Raw genomic sequence first — 12,374 nt, 5'->3', positions numbered from 1 at the left:
TTTCAGTTTTGGTGAATACTTTTAGCTTATTTGATTATTCGTCATTTGGTTTAATAGTACAGTTTTTAAATTCAGGATAAATAAAGGAGGGAAAAAAAGCTGCAGTGCATCTGCTGTATATCCGATGGCATGGCAGCATGGATTCCCAGCCAATCAGCTGTTTGGGTAATGTGCCAGTCTTCTTGTACCCAGACTACCTTTCTAAAGTGCAGATCAATGGAAATACACCTCGTTTATTAACCTCCTGGGGACTAGCAGCCTAACCCTCATTTAAGGACCAGAGCATTTTTACATGGAAGGGGGGGGGGGTGATTTTGATAGCCAGGCAGCGGTATCCCCAATATAGATTAGCTAGGCATGGGTCTTCCCAGTATAGATAGGTGTCCCCAGTATAGCCAGCAGCATTTACCCACCTCCCAAGCTCCGGCGATGGAGCAGCTCTACCCCTCTCCGCTCTTCCCGGCCTCCCTGTTCGCACTGCCGCTAAGTTCCAGGTCCTGGCTTAATGAAGTCATCAAACCAGGACCTGACATTAGAGACAGAGCGAGCAGGGATACACGATGAGCAGAGAACAAACAAAAAAATGGCCATCCTCCGCTCAAGTGGGAACACAGACTAATACAGGTCAGACCCTGAACAAGCATGCAAATCAGGTGTTTGATTAGATTTGCTACATGCTTATAAATAAAATAAATATGGCAGCCTCCTTATCCCTCTCACTTCAGCTGTCCTTTAAGTTATATACAGGTATCTAAAAAGTTTCCAGTGGGGACATCATAAGTAAGACCTTTTTTTAACAAGATAAAAAAAACACAATAAAAATTAAAAAAAGGATGCATGGGGGGTTTGGGGACCACTGCTTATGAATAAGCAGTGGTCTGCAAACAGACCACTGCTTATTTATAAATCTTTCAGCAGTCCCCACTATGCTTCACTGAACCCATGGGAGAGCTACTATGGTATTACCATATAACTAAGGCCACATACACACATCAGACCATAGTCTTTTGAAAATGAAAGATCACAGACCAATTTTACCCCCTTCCATGTAGTATGAGAGCCATACTCTACACAGTCTATTCTATGGAGCTGAACTCCCCATCAGATAAAATCTTTGCAAGATGCTGCACACAAAGATGCTGTACACATGCAACAGATCAGTATCTGCACAAGATCTGTTCCTGCAAAATGCATTCATAGTCTATGCCATCTGCAGATCCCATACACACCTTGTTTAACAGACATTCATCTGCAGATCAGATCCACCAGGATGGATTTTCAGATCTGCAGATGATTGTCTGATCTGCAGATGAATGTCAGTTAAACAAGGTGTGTATGAGGATCTGCAGATATAGACTATGAATGCAGTTTGCAGGAACGGATCTTTGGCAGGAACAGATCTTTTGCAGATACTGATCTTTTGTGTCGGTACAGCATCTGTGTGTGCAGCATCTTGCAAAGATTTCTGTCTGATGGGGAGTTCAGCTCCATAAAATAGACGGTGTAGAGTATGGCTCTCATACTACATGGAAGGGGGTAAAATTGGTCTGTGATCTTTCATTTTCAAAAGACTATGGTCTGATGTGTGTATGAGCCTTAAAGAGACACTGAAGCGAAAAAAAAAATATGATATAGTGAATTGGTTGTGTACTATGAATAATTACTAGAAGATTAGCAGCAAAGAAAATATTCTCCAATTTTTAATTTCAGGTATATAGTGTTTTTTCTAACATTGCATCATGCTATAATATGTGCAGATTACACAACATTCAGCATTCAAAATGAGTCTTTCAGAGCAGTCTGTGAAGTAATGACCTCTCCTCTAGCAGAGGAAAAGAAAACAGTTGAGATAATAAAAGTCAGATAACAGCCCTCTCCACCACTAAACTTAGTCGGAGAGTTAATGGCTTGTTTGCATAGAGATAACAACTGGAGTTACTTAACTCTTCCTGTACTGGAAACAATTAGACTGATGTATCTGATCTTAATGTTTTATTTCTTAGCTGTACTACACATACAAATCATAATATCATAATTTTTTTTCGCTTCAGTGTCTCTTTAAGAATGGTCATTGAGATGTAAATAGTACTAAGTTTATACAGGATTATGTAAATTGTATATGCAAATTTGAAAATGGACTAATCAAACTCCACCTCGGCAGGGTTCAAGTAGTCCATTTTCAAGCTGCATAAATTTGCATACGAGATGTCCTACATCACCTCGGAACTATTTGCATCTCATTGACCATTCCTAATAATAAGTACAGGATCACTCATGCTAAACATATCCATACTGGAGATGCATCAATATCTAAAGATGGGTTAGTAAACAGGGACCACCAGCTCCATTGCAAATAGTGATCTCTGAGGCCGGTGCAGTGTCTCCTTTCTTGCCAACTGAATAACAATTGAACCCGCTTGCTAGGATCAATCACATATAATCGCAGCAGCTCCCTCCTGCACCACTCAAGGGCGTGAGGGAGTGGCTGTCCAGAGAAGACCATACTCCATTGGCCAATAAAGACAGAAAGTGCATGACAACCAAGCTAAGTCAGAAGTCACCATGGAAGGGCAGGTCAGCCTGTGGCAGTACAAGTTATGCCATCGCCTATACATAACCGCAAAAAGAAGTAGGTGTGAGACAGCAAAAGTATGGTCTTTCCAGTAGGTGTAACTGTGGCTTACAGGGTGCTGGCAGTAAGTTGCAAAATCAGGTAATTCCAATTTTTTTATGCCAGAAAAACACCTGTTAGTCTTACCGGTAACGGTGTTTCTGTACAGCAGCTGGGATACCCTCTGAGTGATGGCTCCGCCCATCCTTTGGGGAAACACAAAAAAGAAAGTATAAAAAGCTCCCGCCCCCCTCCAACCTCAGTGTATAAAAAGTAAAAGACCGAAACACCGGGAGAAGAGGAGCGAAGCACCTCCTAGTGACCCACTCAAAACATAAGACAGGTATAAGGAAATGCGACAGGCCAAGGGAGGGTAGTAGACGGTATCCCAGCTGCTGTACAGAAACACCGTTACCGGTAAGACTAACAGGTGCTTTCTCATGTCCATCAGCTGGGATACCCTCTGAGTGATAAACAAGTAAACACCCACCTAGGGAGGGTCTACTGCCTGTAGCACCTTTCTGCCAAATGAAAAATCCTGTTGCGACAGCACATCCACTCTGTAGTGCTTGATAAAAGTGAAAGGACTCGCCCAGGTAGCCGCTTGACATATCTGTTGAATCGAGGCCCCAGCTCTCTCTGCCCAAGATGTTGACAAGGATTGTGTAGAATGAGCCTTGATGCTTGATGGTGGAGTGGAGTCTGAGACCTTATATGCTAGAGAAATACTTTCACAAATCCATCTCGCTAAAGTCTGTCTAGATGCCTGCTGACCTTTATTTTTCCCCGAGAAAAGAAGAAATAAATGAGAAGACTTCCTGAATTCTCTTGTCCTCTCTAAATATGCCAGGATTGCTCTCCTAACATCTAAGCAATGAAATTCAGCCTCTTTCGCACAGGAAGGATTGTTGCAAAAAGAAGGTAAAACAATATTCTGGGTACGATGAAAATCTGAAGACACCTTAGGTAAGTAATTGGGATCTAAACGTAAAACAACTTTGTCTGGAAAAATAGTAAGAAAAGGATCTTTAATTGAGAGTGCTTGAAGATCCCCTAGGCGTCTGGCCAACGTAATTGCCACCAAGAAGGCGACTTTCAAGGTAAGAAATTTAAGTTCAATTTCTTCAATAGGTTCAAAAGGAGTTTTAGTTAAAACATTCAAAACTAGGGATAAATCCCACTGCGGCAAAACTTTTTGTCTCACAGGGGTGGAATTTTGGACGGCGCGAAAAAAATCCTTCAACAACCTTTCCTGTGCCAAAGGTCTGTCCAGTAATATTGACAAGGCTGAGCACTGAACCTTTTAAGTGTTTAAGGCCAACTCTTTTTCTAGACCTTCTTGTAAAAAATCTAGAATTCCTCCAATCTCATTCTGATTTCTGTTATTGGAGGAACACCAAGACAGATAAACTTTCCAAGTCTTTCTATAAATCTTATGGGTAACTGGCTTCCTGCATTTGAGAAGTGTTTCAATCACTTTCTCTGAGACACCCTTATTTTTTAACATTACCCTTTCAGGATACAGGCTGAGAGCTTGAATCGCTCCGGTCTGGGATGAAACAATGGACCCTGCCACAATAGATCTGGTCTGACTGGTAGCCTCAGAGGTGGTTGAACCGAGAGACTGAGGAGAGTAGAGAACCATACTCGCTTGGGCCAGGCTGGGGCGATCAAAATTAGATTTGCCTTCTCTTTCTGTAATTTCTCCAACACTTGTGGAAGCAACCTGAGAGGAGGAAAGGCATAAGCTAGGCTGAATGTCCAAGGGATTGATAGGGCATCCAATCCCAGAGAATTCGGACAATCGTGGATCGAGAAGAATTGCGGAAGCTTTGCGTTTTTTGGGGAGGCGAAGAGATCTCCGGCTTCCCTAACTTTTCCGTGACCCAGAAAAAAATTCCTGGATCCAATTCCCATTCTGCATGATCCACTTCGTGGCGGCTTAAATAGTCCGCCTCCGGGTTCAAAACTCCCTTGACATGGACCGCTTCCAATGATAGGAGATTTTCCTCCGCCCAAACCAGAATTTCTGCCGTCAGTTGCGCCAGTATCATCGATCTGGTTCCCCCTTGTTTGTTGATATACGCTATTACTGATACATTGTCTGAAAAAATGAGGACATGTCTGGATAGGATCATGTTTTGGAAGGCTAAAATTGCCTCCTTTACTGCCCGAAATTCTCTGAAATTGGATGACTTCTTGGCTATTGGTCTGGACCATCTCCCTTACGCATGATGTCCCATTGCTGTGGCCCCCCAGACACTGGCATCTGTATGAATTCTACCGGATCTGATTGTCTCCAGATAACTTGTTTTTGGAAGTTAAATCACCTTCCCAAGTTTTTAGCCATAAGGCTCTTCTGGCTGTGTTAATAAGGGCCGTAGTTCGAGCTGAAATACGAACTATTTCCACTAATGCATCCGCCAAAAAGGCTACTGATTTAAGGACTACTGGCAAGGACTTCACATAATCATTTAAGTCTGAACCTGATTTAATGTGGGTTAGTAAAATTATCCATCCATACCCTTAAATTGCGGGATATACAAGTAGCCGAAACACCTGGTAAAAAGGCGAAAGACGCCGATTCCCAAGCTTTTTTAATTAAGAGATCTATCTTTTTGTCCGTGGCGTCCTTCAGGACCCCCGCATCCTCAAAAGATAGATCCGAACCTTTGGAGTACTTTGATAAGGCTGCATCCAACTTTGGACACTTAAAAAAATTGATTGATATCAGACTCTGAAAAGGGAAATTTCCTTTTTGCTGCCTTTGGAATAAAAAGTTTCCTCTCTGGCTCCTTCCACTGTGATCCAATAATTTCTTTAAATGACTGATGGAACGGAAAAACCCGACCTGACTGTTGGGCAAGACCTGAATAAACTAGATCCTGAGCTGACAACTCCTTTGGTGTCTCAGGAATCTGCTCCGTGGCTTAGACCGCCTTCAATAATTCATTAATATCGTCTGTACTGCACAAAAATCTAGACGCCCTTTTCGTATCATCCTCTGAGTCTTCCCCTGAAAAAACATTTTCCCCCTCTTCAATTTCAGAAACATATTCTCTGCCTTCCAACTCCTCTTACTCCTCCACCTCTTCCCCCAGTAGTCCAGGAATTAATGGAAAAGATACTGGCGGCAGGTCAGGAGCAGGCGCAACTGGAACAGGGGGGATTGTTGGAATGGGGGCAGGGGGAGCTGTGTCTGCTGCAGAAGAAGGCCACGCAACAGCCACAGTGGCAGAAGTAGAGGGTAAAATAGACTCTTTAAATTTTTCTGAAGTATCATTCATATACCTTTTAACTGATTTCATAATGCTCTTAAAAATAGAGGATGACTCAGAAGCAATCACTGCATCTATACATGCCTGACATAAAGTTTTTGCATAGCTAGAAGACAGTTTAGTAAAACATTGGCAACATTTTTAAGACCTTTGTCGCCCTGCTGAACCTGTACTAGGTCCAGACTCCACTCTAGCCTGAAAAATATAACAACACAGGCTAGAGGACTCATTAGGATTAACATAATCATGTATCCATCAAAAGAACCTAGGGATCAACGACCCCCACTCACCCCACCATCAGCCTATGCGTGACCTGCGGCTCCGCTGGATGAGGAAGATGCCATGGATGCATCCAGGGCTGTGGAGGCAGCAGCCGGGACAGCGGAAGATTCCTCCATAATGCTGCCACCTCCACACGCCAGGCGTTTCTTTTAAAATCCCTACGCCGCCCGCAATGCAATTTCCGGCCCGCCTCCTATGACGACTTCCGGAACTGACGTCACCGCCGGATGTCTTCATAACTCCTAGAACTGCCTTGCGCAGGAGGAAGGCGGCAGCCGGACAGCCCAATCCCACTCGTGGGTGTCCAGGCGTAATGGCAGTACCGGCAGCAGCTATCCGATGTCGCGTCCAAAGTCGCGTCCTGCGACCACCTTCAGCCACCAGGTACCCCGCTCCATGACTCTCTCACCCTCCGGCGGGGCCATAAAAAAATAATAAAATGGGAGCCGCTTTCTTCCGTGTGTTTCCGGACGGAAACACAAATGAACTGAGGTTGGAGGGGGGTGGGAGCTTTTTATACTTTCTTTTTTGTGTTTCCTCAGAGGATGGGCGGAGCCATCACTCAGAGGGTATCCCAGCTGATGGACATGAGAAAACAATGTTTCTATTTTGCTGGGGATAGAGAAGTGAAACACTTTATTAAAAGGCACGGAGAGGGTATTTCAAGTAAACCTGTCACCTGGGCCATAGAATTCATAATATGCCGACACATAATTAAATATTTTCCATAGGAACTGCATACAAAATTGTGAGATATAGATCTATGTAATAATATGCCTGACTTACCTGTCACATTGTTGCATTATGGAGATTTCCTTAATGATTTCTTGCAGGTCCGACTCCACAGGAATCTGCTTAATAGCCACAATTTGGCTGGTTTCTTTATGGCTGGCTTTAAACACGCTGCCATAAGACCTAAGAGAAAAAAAAGAAATAAAACATGTGTATGCTTATTATGTCATGTCTTCGATATTTATATTACAATATTGAAATTTTTGGTCTGAGCCTTGGCTATGAATTCCTATAGAAAGGACATTAGAATACTATCCCGTTCTTAAAGGGAACCCGAGGTGAGAGGGATATGGAGGCTGCCATATTTATTTCCTTTTAAACAATACCAGTTGCCAGGCAGTCTTCCTGATCCTGTCTTTAATACTTTTAAACCATAGACCCTGAACAATCATGCAGCAGATCAGGGACTCTGACTCAACCATATGCTTGTTCCAGGGTTTTAACTCAGACACTACTACTACAAGGAAAAAATATGGTAGCCTCCATATACCTCTCACCTCTGTGTTCCTTTAAAGAAAAGCAGCAGTTTAAAATCTATAAATAAAAAAAAAAATACAACATACCTCTTTTAGATTCAATCTGAGCTTAGAAATTATTTAAAGTAGATCTCCATCCTACTATACAAGATCCTGCAGGCTTTCTGTAAGAAAAAGTTATATTTTCCTGTGGGGTCTTGTTCGACGAAGTCCCCGCGTCACTCCACTACCGGCACCTGTCCCCTTTACTGCAGTAAAAAGCCGGGCGTTTATTTCTCTGGGGAGACGGGAGGAGGGGCCAGGCTCCATTAGTGGAGTAAAGCGGGGTCTTCGGGACGGCCTCGTGGGACAAGACAACGCATGTAAATAGAACTTTTTCTTACAGAAACGCTGCAGGATCTTGTATAGTAGGATGGCGATCCACTTTAAAGGGGTTCTGCGGAGGGTGAAAAAAAGACAAAAAAAAAAAAAGAGGCCCCGTTCACATCAGCAAATGTGGATGGCTGTGCATTCGGAACGCAACACGTATGAACAAACGCCATCTGCGTTTCTATGTGTTGCGTGGTTGATCCCGTTCACTGAAGTGAATGGGTCAGCCACGCATTTTGTGAAAAAAATGTGTGCATCATGCGTTCCCGGATTGCACTGGTCCTTAATGCATGCAATGTGAACATCAGACAGTGCAGTCTATTCACTTTCTGATGTCCTGCGTGTCGGCCTCCTGCACGCGTTCCCGAAATGTGGATGGAAACACGTGCAGTGTGAACGGGGCCTGACACTTATCTGGGGCTTCTATCAGCCCCCTGCAGCTGTCATATCCTGCGCCCTCCTCCTACAATCCTCAATGTATAATGGCAACAGAGGCGCCAACAGAATAAAAAAAGAGAACCGTATTTCAAAACAGTAAAACAAGGGGGTAAGGGTGGACTTACCTCCCCAATATTCAAACACAACCACTGTGGTCAATATGCAAAAAAACATTTAATCTGTACTCCGAGATAGTGTATCTCGGAGTACAGATTAAATGTTTTTTTGCATATTGACCACAGTGGTTATGTTTGAATATTGGGGAGGTAAGTCCACCCTTACCCCCTTGTTTTACTGTTTTTAAATACGGTTCTCTTTTTTTATTCTGTTGGCGCCTCTGTTGTCATTATACATTGTTGTCATTATACATGGTTATCCACCTGGTGGATGGGTGTGCACACCCCCTCTTTTTCCTACTACAGAGAGCGACTTCTTAAACCTGAGTGGGGACGGGTCTAATATCCCCATATGCGCTTATAGTGGTTTCCTGGTCCTCGGCAACCCATGTTTGTGAGTATATTTCTCAATTGCTTATTACATCAATAATCATCAACAGTAATACACTATTGGGGGCTCCCGTCTATCTTTTTGTCTCTTTACACATCCTACAATCCTCAGTTTCCCGCCGCCGGTCCCGGTCTAATTATTCCTCTATGTAGACTGCGGCAGTGAGCACTATTAGTCTAGTAAGACGAATAATTGGAGTTGACCTGCGGCGGGGAATGGAGGATCGTAGGACATCAGCACAGGACATAGCAGCTACGGGGGGGGGGGGGGGGGGGGGGGCGACGATAGAAGCCCCAGGTAAGTGTCGGAGTTTTTTTTATTTTTCACCCACCACAGAACCCCCCTTTAAGTGTTTGTGTGCTTACAATGAAATATATTTAAAAAATCTTAAAATGAGGCTGAAAATAATGGATATAATCTCAATCAGAAACTGAAGTACACCAAAGGTGTAAAGGGAAATGGGGATGCGCCACGGAAGTTTGGGTGCCCATGTTAATTGTGGCTATAAAGGAAAATTAGTAGCTGTAGTATGTATAGCAGGTGGCCCAGGCAGCCACAATTTTATCAGGTACCTTCAGTGCCCAAATTCCTCTTTATAGCCAAAATTAACATGGACATTTATGGTGCGCCAAACCTCTGTGGCGCCTGATATTTTACACATATGGCGGGAAAGGTGGCACAGATGTATATGTGTGTGTGTGTGTGTGTGTGTGTATGGGGGGGGGGTCTCAGTTAGGGTAAGGAATGGGTGGGGAGGTTGGTTAAGTTTAAATAAAAGGGGGGGGGTCATCAGTTAGGGTTGGACATTGGTAGAGGGAGGGCTCGCTTGAGAATAGGGTTAGGTTTAGCAATAGTAAAAGATCAGTAAAATTTACTGATATTTTTTGATCATCGGAATTGCCACAATCCAATAGTAGAATATCGGTAATTTAGGTTTAAATTATGTGGAAATCACCATGATCCAATACAGTATCATAGATCCACTAGTCCATGATGTCACCTAAAGATATGCGGTACCGGTTCTGACCAGGGCTGTGGAGTCGGTACAAAAATCCACCGACTCAGACTCCTCAGGTTAGGATTCCACAGACTCAGACTCCTCAATTCCTCTAATTTTTATATTACAATTTTGTTGATTGAAAGTATGTAACATGAAATGCATCTCTTAACTGCCAGCGCTTAGGAATTTTAAAATACAACTGAAGTGAGAAGGATAAGGAGGCTGCTATATTTATTCCCTTTTAAACAATACCAGTTACCTGGCTAGCTGGCTGATCTTCTACCTCTAATACTTTTACTCAGACTAAAACTAGTCCTTGGTAAGAGTACTTGAAGACAGGCACAAAGAACATCTATCAGGCCCTAGGCAATGTGACTGTGGGTACATGTAAGAATGATGTGCAGGTACTCTGCAGGGGAATGAGGAGATTCTTCCTCCATTACACAATCTTCCTGCACAATCTGAACCAGGGTTATGGGAGATCGACAACACCTCTGTGTTCAATGTGCACAACATTCTCAGTGGATTCCCTGCAGCTCTGTGGGGAGTGCATATGTAGAGTATAGTACTACTGTGTAACAAAGTACACCTGAGACAGATGAAATTAAAGTTTTATACATACCTGGGGCTTCCTCCAGCCCCCTTCAGGCTAATCAGTCACTATCCGTCCTCCTCCGCCACCTGGATCTTCTGCTATGGGTTCAGGTACTTGATCCAGTCGGGCGTAGTGCGCATGCACACACTGCCACTAGGAGTGAACTACACCTGCGCAGCACTATTGCGCAGGTGCAGAACGCTCCTGGCTGTGGGAGCGGCATGCGGCCGGACTCCGCTGACTGGCTGAATTACCGGGACTCATAGCAGAAGATCCAGGTGGTGGAGGAGGACAGCGACTGGATTAGCCTGAAGGGGGCTGGAAGAAGCCCCAGGTATGTATAAAACTTTTCTTATTCATCTGTCTCAGGTACCCTTTAATTCGTACCAAATCAAATTTTAACAACATATCAAATTATTTGATTTAATGAGCAAAGGGAGTGCATACATTTGCATAAACTAGCATCAGCTCAGAATTATTCCCATCTCATTAACCATCTCTATTAGTGACACGGCTACACAGCAGGCTTTATTCGTACAGCATAGATGTTATTTAGCGAGGAGAACGCCAGCGCATACCACTAAGGCTGCATCCGAAATTACCACCAGCTCAGTGTGCAGCACCTAAATAGATTTTCTGCACACTTTGCATTCAATTCAGATGCAAATCATATGCAAATCTGCTACTAATTATGCAAACAGGAAACTCAAGAGGAGGGGCTGGGAGCAGCTAACCTGACAGTTACATAGTTACAAAGTTAAGAAAAGGTGGGAGGAAAGGCTGCGCGTCCCTAGATGTTATTTAGTATACATATAAAGGATTCCTGTGTACACATCATATATAGTGTACAGTCACAATCAGATATGTATATCTGACTTTAAAAATATGGGGACTGCTTTATTGAAGCAGCACAAGTAACTATTTTTTGATTGGTTTATTTCACTTTTGTGGACTAAGCACAGCTATTACTGTATATATAAATTATTGATGACTATTATATGAGAAATAGAAAATATGATCAAATGTTCTATTTTAATTACAGTTTAAATTCATTAGGAGTCGGTGCATTTTCTCCAGGTACCCAAAAAATGCCCCGACTCAGACTCGTCGACCCTGAGCACATTGTTCTCCTCCTCACCCCACTCAACGGAAGCCACTCTATCATGCTCCATGCAGCATTCCTTCTCCCGACTCCAGAGCAACAGATGCATCACTAGTCTGTATTACACTTAGTCCCAACCTCTCACCCAAAGGATTGACTCACACCGGTGTACAAAACTATAGAAGCAGTTATATGGATTCCTGAGGGTTGTACTTACAACAAACCGGACACAACAACAAACTCCAGGAGAGGTCAAAGGCAAACAGGAGATCCAGATCACAGGTTTAACACACGTATAAGTAGAAATACAGGTCTCCCTGAGGAAGTGCTAAACCTGCAAATGTGAAATGTGTAGGTTGTGTAAAGCCTGGGCCCGTGTGAGGCATCACTTCACCTGATCCAGGTGCATTTACATGGGCTGTACAGCAGTGCCCAGCTATCTCTTTCCTTATACACTGTAGTGGTGAACTATAAGGGCTGGAACCCACAAGAGCGGTTTTGTGAGCATTTTGGCAGCGCTGCGATACGCTAGCGTTTTGCCAAAACGCTCAGCTAATGTTAATGGATGGGGAAACTTCCACAGGAGAGTTTGCGTTTCCCAAAAACGCAAACGCAGAACATGCAGCATTTTGGAAGCATTAGCGCTTCAATGTTAAGTATGCAAACGCTAGCGTAATCGCTTACCAAAACCTAAACGGAGCGGTTTTGCTAGCGTTTTGAAACTACAGCACACTGTAACAAAATTAAAATTAATTGAGAGGACCAATCAGGATTAAAACACGAATCGCTAAACGCTACTCAACCACTGACAGATAAAATACACTTTTTAAATAAACACCCTAAAACGAGCATGAATCCGCTTGCAAACCGCTCATACAAAACGCTAGCGGTTGCGTTTAGCATTTGCGGATTTCAGTGGGTTCC

General features: G+C 43.4%; 1 protein-coding gene across 1 annotated transcript in view; it reads right to left on the bottom strand.

The window, feature by feature from the left end:
- The window catches only part of LOC137542559 (serine/threonine-protein kinase 4-like), a 151,094-nt gene that overhangs the window by 96,093 nt on the left and 42,627 nt on the right, over positions 1-12,374 (bottom strand). Inside the window, exon 3 of the mRNA XM_068264572.1 lies at positions 6,958-7,086. Coding sequence (XP_068120673.1) covers positions 6,958-7,086 — 129 coding nt within the window. The remainder of the gene's footprint in view (positions 1-6,957; positions 7,087-12,374) is intronic.

This window comes from Hyperolius riggenbachi, chromosome 12 (assembly GCF_040937935.1).
Source record: "Hyperolius riggenbachi isolate aHypRig1 chromosome 12, aHypRig1.pri, whole genome shotgun sequence".
Taxonomy (NCBI): domain Eukaryota; kingdom Metazoa; phylum Chordata; class Amphibia; order Anura; family Hyperoliidae; genus Hyperolius; species Hyperolius riggenbachi.
The sequence above is the reverse complement of the archived record's forward strand: the minus strand, read 5'-3'. Positions and strand labels throughout refer to the sequence as shown.